This window comes from Oreochromis niloticus, linkage group LG23, assembly GCF_001858045.2.
Source record: "Oreochromis niloticus isolate F11D_XX linkage group LG23, O_niloticus_UMD_NMBU, whole genome shotgun sequence".
In the NCBI taxonomy this organism is placed as follows: Eukaryota; Metazoa; Chordata; class Actinopteri; order Cichliformes; family Cichlidae; genus Oreochromis; species Oreochromis niloticus.
The window spans coordinates 36111650-36135277 of NC_031986.2; the positions used below are offsets into that span (position 1 = coordinate 36111650).

A 23628-nucleotide genomic window follows, 5' to 3' on the forward strand; every position below is an offset into this window, starting at 1 on the left:
CAGATAAGGCATCCTCTTGAAGAAGTGAAAATTGAGCATTCTGAAGGTCTTTGAAATTGCTACGAATGTATAATTGGTAGGTTTGTGATGACCAGCGGCACATGAGCTTGATTAAGTGGTCAGGGATTCCTTTGAGGGAAGCAGATGTTGCAGCACCAATGCAGAAGGACTGGCCAGAAAAAAGATTAGGAGAAATTCTGGACAATGAAAGAACTTGGAGAAAATGTGAAAGAAACCATGATGATGATGATGGTAGTGGTGTCGCCAGATTGGGTGATGAACAGAGGGTCTGAAGGTAAGGCGTGCTGGGATTTTCTATGGTTGAGGTAAAGGTGGGGCAGTGGGGCTCAGGGGTGAGTTTATTTTGAAGCAGAATATCAAAAGGGGGCTGTCCAATTGATTGATTTTACTTCATTCGAGTGTAAAGACAAGACAATCTTCAGAGACTGGGTAAAGGTCACTTACGCAGGGATGAAGAATGGATGGAATATGAAGAAAGCGAGCAGGAACATTTATTCAAACGTGCGTGCCAGGAAGTAGTCACTACTTCTGCCGGAGCGTTAAAGATCCAGAGTTAGGAGTAAATGGCATGGGGTCAAAGGGGGTGCCTGACTGACTCCCGGATCGAGCGAGGGGCTGCTCCAGCCGGGAGCGGCGGCGGCGGTGATGGTGACGGAGGAGCCGCGCGAGGAGACGGAGGTCCCCGTGCCAGGGGAGCCTGCTCGATTGGAGCTGGAGTGCGAGGTGTGCGCCAAGCTTAAGATCGGCGTGCTCGCCAGACCGGCCTCACCTCCACCAGAGGCCGGTGCACGCCGGACATCTGCCCAGCCGCCTGTGAGCTGGGGCTCACGACTGTGCCAGCCGCGCCGCGTCCATCTGCCACGCGGCCGACCCCCGGACCAGTTTCGCCGGCGCCGCTGAATTCGCAGCCGGCCACCTGAATTCACACCTCCCCGTCACTTGCGGTTGGCAGCTTGAGAGCTGCAGCTGCGTGTAATAAAATGGCTCAAAACTATGATCCCTGGACCCGCCGTGTCTCATTCACGCCACAACGATTTGCTGAAATGTCCAAGTCTGAGGACCAATTCCAAAATAAAATTCATTCTGTTTAAATTCTTTGTGATGAGTTCTTCACAGTGTGTAAACTACTCAGAAGAAGACATCAAGCTCAAAGGCGGCAACAATGTCAGAAAGTAAAATGGCCCGGTTCTTATACAGTGCTTTTCTACTTTACCTGAGCACTCAAAGCACTTTATACTACTTGCCTCATTCACATCAGTTCATACAAGCACCTTTTTCTGTGCTTTTTTCTGCATAAGTGCTTTCTAACAATCACAAACACTCTGGTGGATGCCTCAGCGAGTGACTCAGGGTTAGTGTCGTACCTGAGAACATTTGGCATGCCGTTCAAACCACCGATCTTCTGACCTGCTCTACCTTCTGCCGCCTATACTTTCAGAAACAGTCATGTGACGGCCGTGGTTAGAGTTAGGGAAACTGTGGGCGGTAGTGGGCCCCCACATGAGATTTTGTCTGATCTGCAGACATCACACGTTTCAGACTGTAAAAACTGAGCATGCCCTTTCAGCTGCAGTGACAAATGGCTCAGCTCAGAGTCGAGCTCAGGCCATGTTGACTCTCAGTATACAGTGCTGTCGGTCAGCTGACTTCCCGCTGGAGGTCACACTGTTACCGTTGGCTGCAGCACGTTAGCGACTCAGACTCTCAGCAGGTGAAGGTGACACCTGACTCCGCACATCCAGCCAGATGATCAAGAAGCTTCCTGCCGCTGGGCTGGACAAATCTGATGATGGTGCAGGTGAGATCCTTCTTGTCGTCACTTGGCTCGACAACAGCAGGAGGAAAACGAGCTGCAATCAACGAGTGACGAAAGCTCAGATTACTGCGGCGAGGAGAACAAAAGCACTTCCTCTTTTCCATCCAGAGTTTCAGAGAATAAGGCAGTCATAGTTTGACTCGCAGTTTCTCTGCTGAAAACATGACACACGGCAAACCTAATCAGGCAGTCTGCTCTCTGAATCAGCTTCACTCCAAATCTGCAGGAAACACGTCGGAGACTCGCGTTCAGTCATCACAGAAAGCTCAGACACCTGAACACTCACCTGAGAGTGACCTTCAGACACCTACAAACAACTGAAATCTGACAGAAACATTCATGTTTGACCTCTGACCCTCTGTGATGACCTCTCAGTATGGCGTCAGCCCTGTTAACCCCAGCGATCTGGACCCGCAACACTCTCACACCAAACAAGGTTTCACTTCCTGGTCACATAACACTTTGGAAAAGTGTCAGTGCTTCTCTGAACGCAGTAACAAAGCTGGTGCTTCACAACTGGACTTCCTGTGTGGAGCCCACAAGCATGACTCAGAGCTACGTTCATCTCACCATTCTGAAAGAATCTGTGATGTCGCTGCGTCTCGCCCCAGGATCAAAATTGAGTTTAGCCTCACATAACAGATGATTTCATGTTTAGTATGATGGTAAATGGCCTGTATTTATATAGCGCTTTAACAGTCCCTAAGGACCCCAAAGCGCTTTACATATCCAGTCATCCACCCATTCACACACTGGTGATGGCAAGCTACATTGTAGCCACAGCCACCCTGCCGAACACTGGCGCCACCGGGCCCTCTGACCACCACCAGTAGGCAACGGGTGAAGTGTCTTGCCCAAGGACACAACGACCGAGACTGTCCAAGCCAGGGCTCGAACCGGCAACCTTCCGATTACAAGGCGAACTCCCAACTCTTGAGCCACGATCGCCCCAAGAGTTGGGAGTACAATTTATTTGTTGTTGTTATTTGTTGTTGTTACGAAGTTTGTGCTCTGCTCTGCTACCATTAATCTCAGAGGTTTTCTTTAACGAGACGCCCGGCAGCACAAGATCTGCTTCAGCTGAAAGGAGGGAAAACCTTTGAAATCATGCTTGCTGATGAAAACGTTTGAATGATGTTAATGAGCAGACACGTTCCATCAGTGTGCAGCAGCAGCCTTCACCTGTTCACATTCACCTTCGTCAGCAGGAAGCGGGACCGGGGCGGGGGTGGACAGCTGGGAGAACAGCTGCTGCCATTCTCAGCTTTTTACTGAAAATTCAAGTTCAATCAGCTGATAGCAAGCAGCTGCTGTGTTACAGTGGAAGGTTTGATGGTGGATTCAGCTTCAGTGTCCGTTACTTTCTACACGCTCATCTGCTGTAAACGTCTTTATCGTAAAACAATTCAAATCACATGCCCGAGAAATGTTTCTGCTCATGCTCAGTATGTTTAAATAAAGTTTTTTTTTATTATTATTATTGCAGCAGGTTGCTTAAATAAAGTTTTCCAGGGTTTAAAGTGAGAAGACCAGCTGCTCCTGGTTGAAGCCAGATGTTTCTGTTGTGATAGATGTTTCAGTGGGCGATGGTCTGGACTGTTCAGGTCAGTTATGGAGTCATGCTGCTGAAGTCTGAGCTCATTGTATGAAATCAGAGAGATCGTAAATTAATCATACGGGGCCTGGATGGTAGAATTTGCTCTTAAACCTGCAGATGTGCTTCAGCCTTATGGAGTCTTCACAGATGTCCAGTTACGCCTCCCATGTGCACTAATGCATGATTTGAGCTATGAGCTTGATGGTCCCTCTCCTCTTTAGCCCGGAGGACGGCATCCACAAACAGTAACTCATCTTCTGATTGGTCAGAGAGAAGCTTCTTGTCTGTTTGGACCTTTTCTCCTTCTTCTTCTTTATCTCCTAGTGGGTTTTGTCTGGATGTTTTTGTGCTGTTGCTTTTTCTTGCTGTGAAACAAATCGCAGAGCAGCTCATTTCCATGCAATTCGTTCTGTTGTTTATCTTCATCTGTCCATCAGGGAGCAGAGGCTGGTGTAAAGCAGCAGCAGCTGATGTCAGCGTGCAGAACGTGGAGAAGTCAGAGAGCGACGGCAGACAGACGGCTGGATAATCCTCTCTGATCAAAGACTTTCTAAAGAGTAAAGAGATGTTTGTGTTTGTGGAGGTTTTCACTTCATCCGTGAACAGCAGCTCAAAGCCACACTGGATTTATTTCACACTGAGACACAACAACAGCAACACAAACCGAGTCACAGAGAGGAAACAAGCCATCAAAGTGCGGCAAGATTTCACTCTGCAGAGGAACAAGAGCAAGCTGCAGCGCTGCTCTGATGCAACGCAGAAGAAATGAAGAGTTCAGACAACCAGAAGCACAGTCAGGTGGACGGATACAGCACAAACACTGGCACAGGTTCAAGGTCACTCAGCAAAAGCTAGTTAGATGACCATCATGTTCACAGACAACAGAAACAAACCTGCACAAATGAGACACACAAGGAGGACGGAGGCAGAAATTACATCAAAATAATCAAGTCAGAGGGGATAAATCACCCCTACAGAGACATTTGGCCACAGAAACTGTACAATTAAAGCTCATCGTCCGTCTTTGATTGAACAGCAGGAGCTCATGTCAGTGCCTAAGTCTATTGCAGCATCCAGCTTTATCTATATGCTTTATCAAAAAGGAAAGTTTGAAGCCTCATCTTAAAAGCAGAGTCTGTCTCCTGAATCCAAACTGGAAGCTGGTTCCTGGGAAGAGGGGCCTGAAAGCTGAAGGCTTTCCCTCCCATTCTACTTTTAAATACTCTAGGAACAACAAGTAAGTCTGCAGTGTGAGAGCAAGGAGCTCCATATGATCACCTCCCGCTGAGCTCATCACTCCATCGCAGCATCTTCATCCCAGCCCCTGAGTTTTTCTCTTCCATCTAAATAACACACTTTGAGGATCCCGTCGTCATCACACCATCGATAGCAAATAAAATGACTTCATTTATGGCATGCTGCCACCAAAGTGCCACAACACAGTGCTCCTGTGGTATGACTGACTTCTCAAAGGTCAACAGTCCACACATATTTAAAAATTCAGAAAGAACTTCTTTCTGTGACCTTCAGCTTCTGATACCTTCCACCCACACAATCTCAGATTAACCCAGCACATCGTTGGCTGTGGTGACGGACTGGGTCACCCACATGGTGCCTCGCGCTGTTTCCTCTTATTTCACAGACGTGTAGTTGATTTTACATGTGTGGACCCAGAGCAGAAAAAGTGCTGAGTCCTCAGCGATGCTGAGTGTGCAGCATCGCCAGTTTACATCACCAATGATATCACAAACACGCCGCGTGGTAAAGACATGATATGAAGGCTGCTCTGCAGACGGAGCGAGGACAGCGAGCGGATTAGCGGGCCAGTTATAAGACCGAGGACCTGCGAGGACCATTGGGGACCCAAAACACCACAACAAGACACTCAGAGCCCAGACCAGTGCGTGCGTGCACACACACACACACACACACACACACACACACACACACACACTCCCATTCCTCTGACTGGATTATTTGAATCTTTACTCGTTTCACCGTTTCTGTCTTCATGTTTCACACTCTGCTTCAGGAATTCAGCTTCAAGCTCCTGATAAATCTGGGACTCACTGAACTGAATTAAATGCTCGTTAGCAGCTGCAGAACGAGGCGTTCGAGTGTCAGCAAGGTCATTAATAAATGTGAGTTAAGGTGTCAGCTTCACCTGCTCAGTGTTTGTATTTGTAACATCAACAAAGACGAAAAATCATCATAATCATCTAATCGAGCAGCGTGTAGGCTTCAGGCTGTTTCCTGTTTACACTTAAATAATGATCGCATAATGAAAACATAATTAAACTGAAACCAGGGGCCTAAAAACAACCCGTGGGGAGAAGGAAGTTGGCGTCTTCTGATTGCACCCTGTACACCTCCACGTCTTCTTCCAGGAAAGAAACGACCTTGAAATCAGATGAAAATGGAAAAGCATGAGCTCTGAGGGTGTGTTATGATTCAATTTGTGTGTGTGTGATCCTGTGGGAATTAATAAGTAAGTCTCATCTGTAACATACAGCCTCACACTGAATGTAGATATTTTTACTGTCTGTTATCTGTGGGAATGTTTCTCACCAATGTCTGAGAGCCTGAAGGCAGCTCAGGGCTCCGGGAGAGTGTGTGTGTGTGTGTGTGTGTGTGTGTGTGTGTGTGTGTGTACTGTAATCATCTCTGAATGAAGCAGAATCTAAACTCAATTTATTACAAACCAGTAGTTCCTGTTTGTCCCACAGGACCTGAATGCATCATCACTGCCGGTGGTGGTGGTCCAGAGTGTGTTTGTATGTCTGTGCCAGCTGGTCTAGGATCAGTCTGATATGTTATCAGCAGTCTGTTTATCAGCCTACAGAGTGCCACGCGTCAGCAGCTAATTATCAGCTCGTTAAGCCTCCTAACGAGGGAGCCCTAATGAGATTCTGGACTGCGTCCGGCAGCTCCGGCTGTCCCCGTCTGTCATATGTGAACATGTTTCTGCTTCGCTGATAATATTGTGCACTCTGTGCCTGGCAGCACGAGGGACATTTATGTGTGACTTGGTAACACAAATACAACTGATGGCAGGTCAAAGGTCACAAAGAGCCCAGCAGGTTGATTTCAGAGAGTCACAGTCAGACTCTTCCCAGCATCCCCTTTTTTCCTGTCACTAATGAAAACATGTGACTGTGGCGGTCCCAGAGTAACCCTTCACTGTACCACTGATGTTTCCTACAAGGGGAGCTCAAAAAGACTTTTTACACAAAATAAAAGAATAAACTTTATTTGAAACTTTATTAATTCAGTCTGAAGACGTCACCTGGTATTTCTATTTAAAAAAGAAACAGAATAAATTCAACTAAATGGTGTTTTTTCTATGCGAATAAAATATGAGTTTATGAGAGTTACAGATGACCTTGTTCTGTTTTCAATCACATTTTAAAGAAATTCAAAGCAAACTTCAGCCACAACTTTGCCTCCTTCAAAGGTTCAAGGAGAAGAGCACCAGCCTAATGAAGTTTAGGCTTCACTTCCTCTCCTGGACCCGAGTTTGTAGACCAAAGATTTGTGGCTGCACAATGTTTCCATACTGCTGTACTAAACCCAGTAATCAGATTACAGTTACTAATCCCAGTAAACAGGTTAATGTGACTACACCCAGTAACTGGTAATAAAGGTAATAAAACAGAAAAATGACCTGATGAACATTTCGATGCCTCAGTTCATGTGGCGGTAGGAATGACCAGCTTTTCAGGGGTTACAATTACTTCTAATTTAATTAATTAGAAGTAAGAGATTGCTTCTTATAAAGCCCTTGAAAATGTGAGTCAGTGTCATCTCCTTCAGTTGGAGCACAGCTCATCACCATAGAAACAGGAAGCTTGAACTCCTAAACACAGAGTCTTGATCTTTCCTGTCATCACATTTTTCAGAAACCACATTTCCGCTCTTCTGGCTGCCCCTCCCTGCTCCCGCTGGAGGTCTCTTCCTATTGAAAGGGCTTCTTCCTCCCCACCGTCTCTGAGTGCTGCTCTTAGGGATCCTCTGTGTTGAGATTTCCCCTCCAACATTGCAGCGGTCATAACCATGAAGCGCAGTGAGATGACTGTTACCGTGAACTCAAACTGTATAAAAAAAGTCAAACTAAAATGAAAATCTTATTTGGATCAGTGAAAAAATTTTCCAGCAGCGGTAAAATTGAACTCTACCCACTGAGTGTCACCTGGTGACCAGTTAGGTGACAGAAGGGAAGGCTCCTCTGTGACACAGGGAGGAAAAGAAAGCGCTGTTATGGTTTCAGTTTGTTTCTGCTGTCAGAGGACCAAACAGCTCTTTAACTCTGAAGGTCACAGTCTGCTGATCCAAAGTTTATCTAGCCGCAGCCTCAGAGAACGCTAAAAGGTGAATAACCAGGTTTAATCCACCCGTTACAGCCGCGCACCTTCTGATGGGATCAGCTGATGTGTCGACGCTCTGAGCTGTCAAACGGTTTAGAGAAATCTTTCAGGTAGTTTGTGTTAAAAAGTCTCAGGGGCCAAATCTCATCTTTACTCTGCAATGCTCAGACGAGACGTTTGATACGAGCGCCGCTGACTTTCAGTGTTTCATCAGCAATTCCTGCCAGCTCATTCGTCCCCGCAGAGCTCTAAGCTGAAGTATTTTTAGTCGGGATGTCTCAGTTAGGTGTTTGCATTCAAACCTCACAGGTGAAATGAAACCAGTCAGACCTGCTGAGGTCAAACAAAGAGACGAGTGAGGCATGATGGGAAACTAATCTGCTGCTGCTCGTCTTCAGAGGGATTAAAAGATTCAGTTATTTCACCGTCAAGCTGAATTTAACCCTGAAAACATAAGATTTACAAACAATCATCAGCACACTCACTGAGCCACATCCGCGGCTTCTAAACTCACCTGGCCTTACCTGTCACACAGCATCAGCAGTCTCACACACAGCTCAGGTTAAAGGACAAATTCACTGTTTCCTCTTCATAAGTCGAGTTTGGATTCAGAACAGAGCTCTCATGTGACCAGGAGCATATGTTCATTCATATGTTACAGCTGAGTGACAGGAAGTGACCACAGGAAGTAATCTTTAAATAAACTGTTTCACCCCAGACCTCATTCAGATTATTTTTAATACAGTTAAAAATATGGAGCCCAGCTGTGCTCTGTATTTAAGGACACTGGTTTCAGAAACCTGGTGAACCGCTTTCAAATGCTCAGAATGACCAGGCGTTACACTTGGTCACCAGTTGTTAAAGCTTGTGCCGCGTCACACGCACCCTACTTCCCACTGCACACCATGCTGTGACCTCAGCACGAGGAATGACTCGGAAGGAAGGACAAACAAGTGTTCATCAGATAGTTTCTAGGTCACACCTGGGGGAAATCCCTTCACTTACCTGCATGCAACAAAGGCCGCTCAAACATGTTTGGTCGTAAATAACTGTAAAACAGTAACACACATCATCCCTTCACTGAATTTTTCTGTTTTTACAGGTGACTCCAGCAAAACAGCCTGAAAATGACGAGCTTATAAAGCACACCTGACTGATTTTTCTTGGACGTTACACAGCTGTTAATGACGGAGTCCTTGTGAAGCAGACTGCAAACATTTTCCTGCTCCTGGATGTGCTTCGGCTGTGTTAGGTGGAGTGAGCTTCAAACTGGTCTGCAGCAGCTGAATTCACACTCTCCTTGTCTTTCTCTCTCTCTCCACACTTGGAGCTCCCACGTCAGCTGATAAAATGAGTCCCCAAAAGTTTAAGTTTAAAGCACTGCAGCACGTGCTGCCCTTCAAAGCTTTAATCTGATTGCAAAGAAAACTCAAGCCCATTCATATTTTCACAGGTTTCAAGCACCCCACTGCCTCAGTGACAGATCATGAAGAAGAGGAAGCTGTTGCTGAGCGTGCTGACCGAGTCGACCCGATCAGAGACGTCTGCTGTGCAAACATCAAACAGAATCTCCCATGTTCCTCCGAGTCTCTGAGCAGATGCTGGCACTCCTTCAGAGAATCTCTGAGATCAACAAACAGCAGCAGGACGAACCAGAAACACGAGAAAAACAATGTGTTTGTAACCAATCAGAGAGGTCAGAGACATGGGGCTTTCTGCATGCCGTACACAGAGGGGAACAGCATGCACTGGCCCAAGGAACACAGTAAAAACTGATCCAAAAAAGCAGTCCTCAGTCGAACCTAGATCAATGCAGTCCAGCATGGTGAAGGACATCAGAGGACCGTCATGACCCAGACATTTATTAGAAATCAGTTAATGATCAGAACTAAACTCCTAAACATTTCGCTCCAGTGACTGGACGTGTAGGTCGGATCAATAAAGGACAGAATAATTTGATTAAGTATGAGTTTGAATCACGTCGATAATCTGAGCAATGAGCAGGAAGGAGGTTTTATATTCCATCACTACAAACACCAGCTCCCAGCCTGCCAGTACGTCAATGATTCTAATCAATACTGTGTTTGTGTCTCAGCATCAAACTGTGGTTCAAAGCGTCAGAGAAAAGGTCGAGTCAGGTCTGCAGATTATTGGACATAAACCAGCCACAGGAGGACGGTTTGAAGCAAAGATTGTTGTCATTTCTGCTGACCTCTCACTCGGGTCTGTGCGCCGCCAGGGACGAGAACATGACGGTAAACTGTGTCCAGGCTAAAAACATCTGCTGCAGATGTTTCTGGTCTGCAGCAGATAAAGTAAAGTAAGTAAAGTAAAGTAAAGCTACAGCTGCTGGGGCCCAGTCTTCAACAGGCATCTCATACCTGTACCTGCACTTATACCTGCACCTGCATCTTGTGTGTGTCTCCTTGTGTGCATGTGTGTGTGTGTGTGTGTGTGTCTGTCTGTCTGTACCTGTACCTACACCTCTACCTGTACCTGCACTTATACTTGTACCTTTATGTGCACCTGCACTTGTAGCTGTACCTATACCAGGGGTGGGCAACTCCAGGCCTCAAGGGCCAGTGTCCTGCAGGTTTTAGATGTGTCCTTAATCCAACACAGCTGATTCAAATGGCTAAATTACCTCCTCAACATGTCCTGAAGTTCTCCAGAGGCTTGGTAACAAACTAGTCATGTGATTCAGGTGTGTTGACCCAGGGTGATATCTAAAACCTGCAGGACACTGGCCCTTGTGTCCTGGAGTTGCCCACCCCTGACCTATACTTGTGCCTACACCTGTACTGTACCTGCACCTGTACCTATAGTTGTACCTAAACCTGCACCTGGACCTGTACTTACCTGGACCTGTACCTATACCTGTACCCGTACTTATACGTCCACCTGCTGCTGTCTCACCTCTTCTCCCCCTTCTCCCCACGTCGTGACAATGAACTACAAGCAGACCCTCCTACATACTCTCATCAGCCCTTACTGTGGGGTGAAAAACATCACTTCACAATGAGGTCACAGGGGAGAACAGCCCAATCACATCCTCCTTTATTATAACTTCAGGATCTCTGACGTCAAAACTGAGCTGAGCTCCAGTCTACAACGAGAACCTCTGAAAAGACTTCACACAGCTCAAACACCAACAGGTGGTGCTATCAGGTTGAGCATCGCTATGAATTGTGGGACACCATGATCTCTTTTAATTTCTTAAGGATGCTGCAGTGTCTCTACTGCTAAAAGAGGCAAATAAGGACTGAAGCTCATTTCCATGATGATGATGGTGCGAGACAAAAACGGGTTCTGGTAGAACACCTGAGTCACAGGATTAAACCTGAATGATGAAGGCTGCTGAGTTTGTCTGTGTGTGTCATTGTGTGTCTCTGTGTGTCTGTGTGTGTCTGTTTGTATGAGTCTGAGACTGTGTGTGTGTCTGTGTGTGTCTGTGTGTATGAGTCTGAGACAGTGTGTGTGTCTGTCTGTGTGTGCCTGTGTGTGTATGAGTCTGAGACAGTGTGTGTGTCTGTCTGTGTGTGCCTGTGTGTGTATGTGTGTGTGTCTGTATGTGTCTGTGTGTGTCTGTGTGTGTGTGTGTGTGTGTGTGTGTGTCTGTATGTGTCTGTGTGTGTCTGTGTGTATAAGTCTGAGTGTGTGTGAGTGTCTGTATGTGTCTGTGTGTGTCTGTGTGTATAAGTCTGAGTGTGTGTGAGTGTATCTGTCTGTGTGTGTCTGTGTGTATAAGTCTGAGTGTGTGTGAGTGTATCTGTCTGTGTGTGTCTGTGTGTATAAGTCTGAGTGTGTGTGCCTGTGTGTGTGTATGTGTGTGAGTGTGTGTGTCTGTATGTGTCTGTGTGTGTGTGTGTGTGTGTGTCTGTATGTGTCTGTGTGTGAGTGTGTGTGTCTGTATGTGTCTGTGTGTTTCTGTGTGTATAAGTCTGAGTGTGTGTGAGTGTGTGTGTGTGTGTGTGTATCTGTCTGTGTGTGTCTCTGTATGTGTGTGTGAGTGTGTGTGTGTGTGTGTGTGTGTGTTGGTCTGAGTAGGTTTGTGTGTCTGTGTATGTGTGTATGAGTGTGTGTGTGTTGGTCTGAGTAGGTGTGTGTCTGTGTCTGTCTGTCTGTGTGTGTGTGTTTAAGTTTTTGTGTTTTTGTATGTTTGTGTCTGAGTAGGTGTGTGTGTCTGTGTGTGTTTGTGGCTGAGTTTGTGTGTCTCTGTGTGTGCCTGAATATGTGTGTCTGAGTGTGTGTGTGTGTCTGAGTTTGCGTGTCTGGATTGCAGCTTTAACCGGATTGTTTTCAGCGTTAAAAATGAAAATCTCTGCTCAGTTAATCCCATCACCACACTTAGGCTTTTACTCTGAAACCCTCCCACAGGAAGTGCTGCATCCTCTACTAAATAAAATCGCATCGAGAAAAATTTATATTTTAATAAAGACTAAAAACCTGCTAATTGTTTCAGAATAGTCAGTCAGAGAGGGGAAGAAGAACATGAAGCCTTTGATGTCACTGCCTCGGTTCAACTGATTGATCAGTTAGCTGTCTAGAATCAAACTAATCAATAATCAACAATGGTTAATTTCCACACAGCTGAGCTGAACACAGCTCAGTTAACAGCATGTGGTGGGCTTTGAGCTTTGGTCTTGTGTGATAGGCTGTCAGAAGTACAGGGGCGGATCTAGAGAAATTTTCTTAGGGTGGCATGAAAATCAAAGCCTTTATCTCATAGCTGTTACATCCTGTTACATCATTATATGAGGTTAAAATACATAAAATACAGTAAGTATACACATGTCTCATGGAAATATTGTCTATAACTTTGTTTTCTTTAGCCCAGATAATTAAAGATTGCAGTTACATAAAATATGTGAATTTTGATGTTATGTACTGTATAGCCTGGATAATAAATAAGCATGCAGCCCAATAAGTTTAAAATCCAGAAGCTACAAAACACAAGGTGGTTCATTTACAAACACACAAGTCTAACTCTTTTTTTTAAAATTACAAATAATCAAATTGTTACATACTTAAATTTACACAAAATGCCAGAAATCTGCACTGTCATGAAACACTTTTCACAAAACACTGAAACCTAATTTTTCATGATTTATCGGGTTAAGTCTCTGGGGTCCAGGATAGAACTGCCCATTGCTGACTACAATTTGAGTTTATCTTTATAATTGACTCTAGGGCTGGGCGATATGGCCTAAAATCCATATCGCAGTATAATTTGAAGCATGTGCGGTAACGATATATATCGCGATATATTCTTTTCTTCTGTGTAATGTATTTTCCACACTATAAGGCACACTTAAAATCCTTTAATTTTCTCAAAAATCCACAGTGCGCCTTGTGTATGAATTCTGGTTGTGCTTACTGACCTCGAACTGATTTTATGTGGTACACAGTGCTCAAAAATCTGTCAAAAAAAATTTTAGTATGACTTTGGTAAGCTACGAAGCCACCGCTTGATGGATTGTTGGAGCATTATGGTTGCTGTAGTCAGGAGCCTTGCAGAGTAATCTGGGTCCTAAACTCCATCTTCTTCAGGTCCCAAAGTCAAACAATCACTGCTGCATCACTGAGCAGCTTTGTCCCTCTTTGGGGGGATACTCCCACTGGGTTTAAATCTGGGACTCTCGGCCATTTGACCTTAGAACTGAAGAAGCTTCTCGGATGAGAGGTGAAACGTCTTCAAGCAACTTAAAGAAGTCCAGACGCTTTTCTTTGCAAACTCCTTTGACTACGATGACCTGGATGACTGAGAACCTTCACAGACACATCACTGAGAGTTAAAAACGGTCTAAATTCTTTCATCTTTAATAAAATGATCAGCGTTGCTGCTTTACCAGGTGTAACAATTAAGTTTAACATCCAGGCATCCATGAAAACAGAATTTATTAAATTTAACGGAGTTAGAAGTTAGCTCGCTAGTTTCCACCTAAACATGATATAGCATGTTCTGACTGAGAGATTTGTGAAAAAATTCGAACGTACAGCTCTGCTATCACTTCCAACATAAATGAAGACAGAAAACTAAACAGCAGTGACTTTTGTAGGGTTACTGAAGTTGGACTAGCTGGCATATGTGCTACGTGATTGCTAGCGACACAGCTATGTTAGCATAACATTAGCACAGTGAAGCTGGAGGATGAACGCTAACTTTTTTCCACTCGATAAAAGTTAACGTGAGGGTTTCTGGTGGTTAGGGACAAATGCAATCACATGGCAGGAGGATATAAACGGGCCAAACTTCAGTCAGGAAAACAACTGAGATAATCCATCCACAATACAAGGTTAGTTATTAATATACTGCAACTACATGGGAATAGAGCAGCTGCGAGAGAATTCAACATTAATGAATCAATGGTACAGAAGTGGAGGAAGCGCAGTTTTTGGCTTTCCCCATATTCCAAAAGTGCTTCGTCTCTTTGCTATTACTGTTGCCCGGCATAATTTGCAGATGATATTGTTTGTAGCCGCTGCATTGCTTTCGACCAATCTAGGCGCAGCTTGATGTCACCATCCACATGCGCTATCGCGGTAGAGCGGTATAGTCAAAATCTCTACCGTTGGCCAAATTTATATTGTTTCTACCGTATACCGTTTATACCACCCACCCCTAATTGACCCCTAAAATTTTCCACCTTGCCTTGCTTGGTATCATTGTTTTCAGTACAATCTCATCTGTCTGAATTTACAGTTATCTTTTCATTTTGACATACTGTATTAACCCAACTGATCTGAAATCACACAAAATCAAGTCGGGAAAAAGTTAACATTTTTCACTGTAAATCTACAGAAGTGTTTAGTGAATTATTTTCATAACATGAAATGCAAATATAAATTGTACATTTTAAAAACCTATGCACAAATATTGTAAACAATAAAGTTATATATTATGTATTTGCCTAAAATCGCAGCCACTGCATCATCGGTTTTTCTACAACCATTTAAAAATACCAAAACTAAAATGAGAGAACAATCAGGTGTAACAATAAGATGCCACACAAAGAGAGAGGAGAACACTACAGGTCTGAAACCTGCAGGCCTGACAGCAGGAGGTGTATCACTCCTGTTTCCCACCTGGAGACTGCATTTAAACTGCAGTCTGCATATGGAGGGTTTTTGGCACCAACTGTGACATTCAGTACTCGCCTCTGTTCTGACACACAAAACAAAACAACAACAACACACTAACTGTACACTCCAAACACGCTACACGTCACAAATCTCTCACATCTCAAAACTCGCTGTCGATATTGCTCCCTCTTGCTCTCTTTCATCACTGTCACTCTGAAAAATTTCCCCTCTTCATAAATAACCAAATCCCACGTGTTGCTGTGACATTTTTATTGCTCGACGTGGTACACTTTTCCACCAATAGGAAAGGGTGGAATTTTTTTCCTTTTCTTTTTTTCCCGCTGCCCTTAGAAAATTCTGTTTTTACCGTTTCTTCCTGCAAAAAATGTGACGCTAGTATTCAGAAAATTATATATTTTTTTATTATAACTCTGGCTTTAATGGCCTAAAAGTAAAACGTAAAAATTGGCATATAGTTTGGCATATAGCTGGGCGATATAAGATTTTTTCATATCACGATATGCTTTTTTCATTTCAGGCGATAACGATATATATCACGATATAAGCCAAATAACTATATATGTAAGATTTAAATGTGATGTTGCTCACAAATAAAATGTGAAATAATCAGCAGCTTGTTTTGATTTAAATATTCATTTTCCATAATAAGTTCAACAGGGCAGATGTACTTAAAATGAGGCTTCAGTTTTATGGTAAAAATGGTAAATAGCCTGCATTTGTATAGCGCTTTACTCAGTCCCTAAGGACCCCAAAGCGCTTTACACTACATTCAGTCATTCACTCATTCATGCACACAGTCACACACTGGCAATGGCAAGCTACGTTGTAGCCACAGCTGCCCTGGGGCGCACTGACAGAGGCGAGGCTGCCGGACACTGGCACCACCGGGCCCTCTGACCACCACCAGTTTTATGCAAAATAAAGGCAAATATTACAATCTACACAAAAGGCAGCCGCTAAAGCGTTTAAGTTTCAAAATAGAACAAACAAAACAGACCACTAAATTGTCAGTTCCACTTAGAAACAAAATATTAATTCTAAAAATAAATCTTAGTTTATTTTACAGAAAAAGAGACAAAATTGACCAACTTACATAATATTGCTTTGGAAGCGCTGTCTGAGAGAAATGTTTATGTCCAGGGAGTTGGTAACGAGGATCCATTACCTTAATTAGCTGCTTGAATCCTTCATTTTCGACCGTGTTTATTGGTAGCATGTCTTTAGCAAGACAGTAAGCTATGGCATTCGTTATGTTGCTATGGCTCTTACTTTTTTTGTCATATGGTAAGACGCTGGCGAAAGCCGACTCAATTGACTGTTGCTGCTTCACAGGGATTCCCCTGGTTGTTTTCGATGACGAATTAGCGCTTTCAGTCAGAGATTGAGCGTGCTCCAGTGGGTGGCACTGCTTCAGGTGATAAAAAAGGTTTGTTGTATTTCCAGACTTTGTGGGAACATGCTTTCAGCACAATTTACAGTGCGCGTTACGCTGTTTTTTGTCAGACTTCAAATAGCCGAAATACCTCCACACTACGGAACTTCTCTGGCCTTTCCTTTCGACAATCTCTCCGACATTGGAACCGTCATCTGTGTTCCCTTCGGTATTCTGGTCACCAAAAACCCGGCACGGCGGCTGGCTACTTCTCAAACAAATACACACGTGCGCCTTGGCACTTGAGCTGTACGTAACAAGTTACGTGACGTGACGCTGCGGCTGTGATTGGTTCGGCTCTGCGCTACTTAATTTTTATTGGCTATTGGTTTTTTTTATAAGACAGGAAGAGAGAGATGAGGTCTATCGCAATAGTTTCATTTTTCTATCGAGAAAAAGTTATTTCGCAATACATATCGTTATCGTTTTATCGCCCAGCTCTACTTTGAAGTCCAAACTTTCAACACAAGCTGAAATAGAGAGTCAGCGTGGCTGCAGCTTGTAGCTATGTCAGCTTAAATCGGTCACGTGATTTGGCAATGCAGCATGTCTATGGACCCCAGACGGTTACTAACAATCACCTTCATTCCATTTCCAGAGTGTACCAATTAGCCACCTGTGTTGAAATCTGAAATGCCCATAGTTTTGATTCAAAATGTGCTCTAGCACAATCATAAGCATCGGTTGCTACTGACTTCAAGAAATAAAGCCAGTTCGGGCTAGGAGCTGGACCACTTTTTAGTGGTGATAGTTTTAGAATTTATATTCAATGTTAATTGTAGCCAGGCTCAAAGTGGTAATGCTACCTTATTTTAATAAATAACATTGTCATATGCAAAACTAGGGTGGCACGAGATTATTTTAGGGTGGCACATGCCACCCCATGCCACCCTGTAGATCCGCCCCTACTGAAGTTTGATTCAATCAGCAGTGGCATGCACAGTGCCTCTGCACACTTACTGATATCAACGCCACACCTGGAGAACACAACAGGAAGTCCAGCATCTCTGTTTAAAAGACGTTTCTCTGCGTTGTATCAACATTGATGCAGCTCAGGCTTCAGACTTACAGTGACGCTCCACCCACAACAGAGGCCACAGCATCACCTGATCGTGAGCTGAAGTTTAATGCAAGGACCTCTCGTGGTTGTGAAGATGATGAAACATCATTTTCATGGAAACCAGAATTAAATAATGCTTTAGATGTGACTGTGTCAGCACCAAGGTGCCACCACTGTCACCTTTAGATGGGCAGGACTAATTTCCATGGTAACCTAAAGACTTCATCAAACCAACTAATCCTGAAACAGCCACAGAAAACATTCTGTCCCTCTTAACTGATCAGTCAGTTCATTGATAAATCTGATCGGTCCATTCTCGACTTGCAGGAACTTCTCCTCACATTAGACCAGCTTTGATTTTTCTCATCCAACCTGTTACACACCTGAGCTCCACCTGACGTGAGCTCCACCTAACCTGAGCTTCAGTTATTCAACCTCAGATGGTTTCTCTGCTACTCCCTCTCTGTTCCCCCATGTTCTCCTCCCTGTTCTCTGTTCTCCTCCTCCACATTCTCCTCCCTGTTCTTCAGTTGTTGAAGCTTCAAAGTGAATCCATGAGAGCAAATAAGCAAACGCACACATACGCGCAAGCGCAGTTCCCCCCCGACACACCTCCAGACGTCACACAGGTCAAGGTCAAACCGGGGACTCGGACCGGGTGGTTCCGGGCGGTTCCGGAACACGTGCCCTGTGTCCAGGTGCGGGCTCGCCCAGGCGCAGCTCTTACCTGCGTGCGGAGCGGCTCTCCGTGCTGGAGGACGCTGATGAAGGGGATCTCCAGGGAGGAGGCGGTGAGGTCCACCTGTAGCAGCTCCTCGCGGCTCTGCGGGAAAGCGAGCACGGCGGACACTCCCTGCACCACCACGCCCTGGCACGCGCAGCGGAGCAGCGACTCCGGGTCCGCGGCGGTCAGCTGCCGGGGCACGAGCTCCAGGCTCAGGTTGTAGGGCAGGAAGTTCACACGCTCCGGGTCCCGCTCCAGCTCCCGGTCCCGGCTCACCGCGGCCGCCGCGCGGCTCAGCGCCGCCTGGACCTGCACGCGCGCCGCCCGCTGCGCCGGCAGGAGCGCACCGACGCGCACGGAGTGACCGATCTGCGCCAGGAGGCGGCACGGCTGCGGGTGGAGGAGGCACGGCGGTACGAGGAGGAGCTGCAGGAGGAGGAAGGCTCGGAGAGTCCGGAGGCAGGAGGAGGAGGAGGAGGAGGTGAGAGACATCCTGCCGCGCGCTCAGCATCGCTCCTCCGCTGACTCCTGCTGCTCCGACAAACAGGAGAGGAGGCTGCTGCTCCTCCTGCTGCTCACAGGAGACTGAGGGAGGAGCAGACTAAGGAGCGGAGGGGAGGGGGGAGCGCTGTCCCAGAAACAGGAGGTGCGGAGGAGAAGAGAGAGAGGGAGGGCGGGAGAGGAGAAGCAGAGGAGGAAATGAAAAGGGGGAGGTCAAAGAGACAGAGGAGGAGGTGAGTGGAGAGAAGAGGAGCAGATTCAGTTTGTTTATTTATTTATTTTAACAACTTGTTTTATTTACTTAATTTTATTCAGTTGTTTCCATTGATGATCATTTTAATTATTTTTTTTGTTTGTTGGTGACTTTGATGATAATCTTCTCTGACCTTCACAATAAAAGTGGCTCCTGATCACAATTTTTCCTGTTTTAATCAGAGATTCATAAACCCTCCCTCCTTCCCCTGTTTGTATTAATCACAGGTGTATTCATGGGTATTGATTATTGGGCATCTGGAGGAGTAGAAACAGCTGCTGCAGATGTTTTATCGAAGTTTTGAAGGACGATAAGGTCGGGAACAGGAAGCTGCTGCCGAGGCTTTCTGAGGAGAATCCAGCTCGATTCGTCATCCTCCGAACATCACAGCTGAGAGCTGGGCCGTTATATAACACACACACACACACACACACACACACACAGAGTTAATATTCCATTTGAAATCTGTGTGAGAAAGTGGAGCAACAATCAGGAAATAAAAACTGACCTGAAATCATTTTTTTCCTGAGCATTTGGAGCTCGGCATGTTTTTAATGAAAACCTCCAATCAGCTTTTATCTGAACTCTCCTGAAAACAAATGAAATCATTTTCATTACTGAGTGAGAAGGAAGAGGAAGGCAGGGTGATGCCCAGCGAGGGAAAAACTAACTGAAAACTGGAAACAAAGACAAAAAAATCGAACAAAGTAAAACAAAATTCTAATATGAATTTATTGTGAAACATTAAATCTGAAAAATGATGAGCTGACAGGTGTCAGGGAAAAAAAGACAGGAAGGGTGAGCATCACTGCTCACAAAAACTTCAATCAGCTCACTGACTGGTTACTATAAACAGCTGACTTAGCACCTTTAGATGTACACTTTTCCAAACAGGTGGATGTATGTGAGTGCACCAAACCAGGTGAGCAGCCAGAAACAGAGACAACAGTTCCACATTAATTACAGTTGTGTGAGGTCTGACAGGTATGTGTGATCTAGCAGGTGTGTGAGGTCAAACAGGTGTGTGCAGTCAGGCAGATGAAGTCAGCGACATGCAGAGACACCCCACCTGACTCGCTGCTTAAAGAAGGAGCAGCAACCACTGGCAGACAAGTTGAAACCACCCAGACAGAGACTTGAACAACAGGTGTACTGCTTCTGTGAGCTTTCTCCTCAGGTCTCAGCTCTTAACCAATGATCACGGGCGGCAGGCAGCCTCTCCAGCTTTTTCGGTCTGTGGTGTTCCAGGGCCTCACACAATGGTCCTTTTTAGGAGGAACTCCTCATTTCTAAATAAACACAAACACACCTTAATTCAGAACCGAAGAAACCAAAAGATCGCCTGTAAATAGCTTATACAGGTATGACAGCACCGCCTACAGGCAGAGCTCTCCACTAACCACTGCTAGTTACAGTTTGTTTAGCTGAAACTCGTCTTTCCTCTGAACAGATGTTTAGGGGCCAAGGGTTGTCGCCCACAGAGACCAGGTTAGGTCCCAGACATTCAGTCCATCACAAGCAGAACCATCTAGTCCCAGCATCGCTCCTTACAGGCATCTGAAAATCAGCGCTTCTCTTGGCTGATGTGACAGCTGGTCCAGTTTCAGGCTCTGGTTTCTTAGATTATCCTCTAATGTATTTATCACACTACATATGTCAATCAGCAGTATCATTCACTCTTGTTGGGTGTCGCTTCAATCAAAGTTCAAAGTTCCTCACCACCTCCTCAAAGTTCACATCTCCATTAGTTTGTCACCTGAACATTAGATGGTCACTTCCTCTCCTCCCGATCTCTTTTGTTTTTTAATTGTTTGCAGCAAGATAATTGGTTCATATGTTCCCTGTTCAGCTCCTGATTGGTTCTTTGGGAGAAGGCAAAGGAATAACGACCTCCTTACTGTTACTATGTTAAATATTTCTATTCAAGATCCAGACTTCAGGTCAATTTTCAGAAAAATACCTGGAAAAGTTCCTCATGGTTTTGATAGACAGTAGATGAAGTTCCATTTTGAGCTGTTTCACAGGTTTCAACTGGAAAACAAAACCTTTAAAGAACATCATAGCTGCTCCATTTAGAGAAAAACAAGAGGTCGACAGATGGACAGGATTACAGTCTTTGGTTTGTTTAAATTTTTACTTAGTTTAGTTTAGCTGGAGCAGAACCTGGCAGCTGCCCACCACGGACCTGGAGTCGCTGTTCCGCTGCACGTGCCAGGGCATGGTGGTGCAGGGAGTGTCCGCCATGCTCGCTGACTTCACTTTGCCTTTTCTGTGTGGAGTTTGTATGTTCTCCCCGTGTTTGCATGGGTTCTCTCCGGGTACTCCAGCTTTCTCCCAACTTTCCAAAGACATGCAGTTAGTGGGGTTGGTTTAGTTTAGTTTTTACATTATATATGTTTTCCTTAGGCAGTATGGTTAGAAAGCATAGCATACATTTTCACTGCTATGCAAATGACACCCAACTTTATCTATCCATGAATCCAGATAACAGACACCAATAAGTTAAACTGCAGGAATGTCTTAGAGCAGGGGTCTCAAAGATAAATGAGCCGTGGGCCACTGCTGGCACTGTCGTCTCACTGGAGGGCCACTTTAGTGTTCAAGTAGTACAAAAAAACCCAACCAAACAAGAAAAGACCCACAAATGTTTCCTAAAATGTAGTTGTTTTTTGTTTTGTTTTTTAAATTTCAAATGTTGTATAACAAGATAAAACTGCAAACGTTAACGCAGATAATTTTTTCTCTCTTTCTGGCCAGACACGTGGCAGCACTTCTGCTATAATTTTGTTCGTACTTAACCAAATAAAAAGGCAGACAGAAGTGTATATATTAGTTTTTGACTCTCTCTCACTGAACTAACACAGCCAATCCCTCAGCATGTTTGTACTCTCTGCTCATATTGCCTTCATATTAAATAAGTTTTTGCTTTTTAAAGAACTTATTTTAACGTTGCACTCAACAATAAACAAATCCCCCCTAACAAAAACTGCATTATATATTTTCACATCAATATAAGGGCCGTAAGTATTGTGACGCAGGCGGGAAGTGGCCCGCGGGCCACCAGTTTGAGACCCCTGTCTTAAAGACATAAAGAGCTGGATGACCTGCAATTTCCTGCTTTTAAATTTATATAAAACAGGTTATTGTACTCGGCCCACTCTCTCACTCTCTGTGGTCTCTCTTTCCTTCTTCTCCTTGCTGCTTCTCCCTGGTCCTGGTTCTGTTGGAGGTTTTTTCCTATTAAAGGGGAATTTTTCTTTCCCAATGGTAGCAGCTGCTGCTCACAGGTGAGCAGCAGGTGTTTTTAGGTGTCTCTCCCAGATATTGTGTTTTACCTTACAGAATAAAGTGAGTGTTTTTGAAGTGAAGTTCTATAAATAAAATTAACTAAATTTAAGAAGAGGTCAATCATCAGGTTCACCCGCTCTCAGCTGACTCAAGGTGTTAAACGGATGGTGTCAGCTGATGGTTTCATCATAGCAAACAGTGAAGATGCTTCATCTTAATCACTTTGACGCTGAACCCGACTCCTTGAGTGGCATTTCAACTTTAGACCGATTTAGACCTGAGTTCTTTCTGCAGATGTTTAGACTGCATGCAGCATGAGAGGCGAGACTCGGGGCAGGATCGACACATGAATCAGATGTTAATCAGTTGCAATCAGCTGATGGAGGCTGAACTCTGACAGCGTCACAGCTGCAGAGAAGATCAGAGGTCACTGGAAGCATCAATAACAGCTTTCAGAAAGCTGAAACATGATATGACTGTGTGGTGCTGAGGAAGAGGAGCTTAAGAAGAGGAGGACATTTCCAGCTGAACTTTCTGTTTCGTTTTTTGATAAAGCATTCGTGGCATTTTCAGACCTTTCAGTCTGTGAGCTTCCTTTTCCTGTGGAGTCACCTGACTGCAGGCAAATCTGCACTGACCCAGCATGTCTCCTCCTGCTCCTGGGTTTGATGCTCCTGTGCAGTCGAAGCTTTGGGCAGAATGTTAAAGTGTTTGGTGACATTTAAAGAAAACAGCGTAGCAGAGAAGGCGCTAATGTGGAGATTTAGGACGTTTTCTGTGATCACACCCTGAGTCTGCAGACTGATGAAGATGAAGAGTACAGGTTACAGAAGTCTTCTTCAGTGAATGATGTCACATAGGTTGATATGTGTTATTGATTCTGATGTTTGGCAATCCACTCCAATCAAAATGCTTCAAATGTGACAGTTAAACTGAAATAATTATGCAGACTTCAGTGAAGTCACAGTCAATTAATGACCTTTCTGGAAAAGCAAAATGTTTTAGAGGTTTTCCAGTCTGGTTTGAAATCCTTACATAGCACTGAATCAGCCCTTTTAAAAGGTTTTAATGACATATTATTAGCTACTGACGACTATGTTGTTCTTGTGCTTTTAGATTTGACAGCTGCATTTGAGACACTGGATCATGCCATTTTACTATCTCATTTGGAGCAGTGGGTGGGCATTAGGGGCACAGCACTGGAGTGGTTTAGGTCCTACTTGGCAGAACAAACTTTTTGTGTCAGTCTCTGTGACCATGTGTCGTCCTCCGTTCCTCTCTTGTGTGGTGTCCCACAGGGCTCAGTTATAGGCCCCCTCCTCATTACTTTGTATGTGCTCCCTCTTGGTTTTATACTGAGAAAACACGGTAATGCATTTCACTTTTATGCTGATGACTGTCAGATCTATGTCCGTCTAAAGAAATAAGGCACATTTCTGTACAGCCATTACTTCAGTGTCTGGATGAC

At 44.7% G+C, this 23628-nt stretch overlaps 1 protein-coding gene across 1 annotated transcript in view; it reads right to left on the reverse strand.

Moving 5' to 3' along the window:
- Positions 1-18770, reverse strand: part of grin3bb (glutamate receptor, ionotropic, N-methyl-D-aspartate 3Bb) — a 53223-nt gene extending 34453 nt beyond the window's left edge. The window contains exon 1 of the mRNA XM_013275095.3: positions 18122-18770. Coding sequence (XP_013130549.1) covers positions 18122-18610 — 489 coding nt within the window. The 5' untranslated portion in view covers positions 18611-18770. The remainder of the gene's footprint in view (positions 1-18121) is intronic.
- Between the last annotated feature and the right edge of the window lie 4858 nt (positions 18771-23628).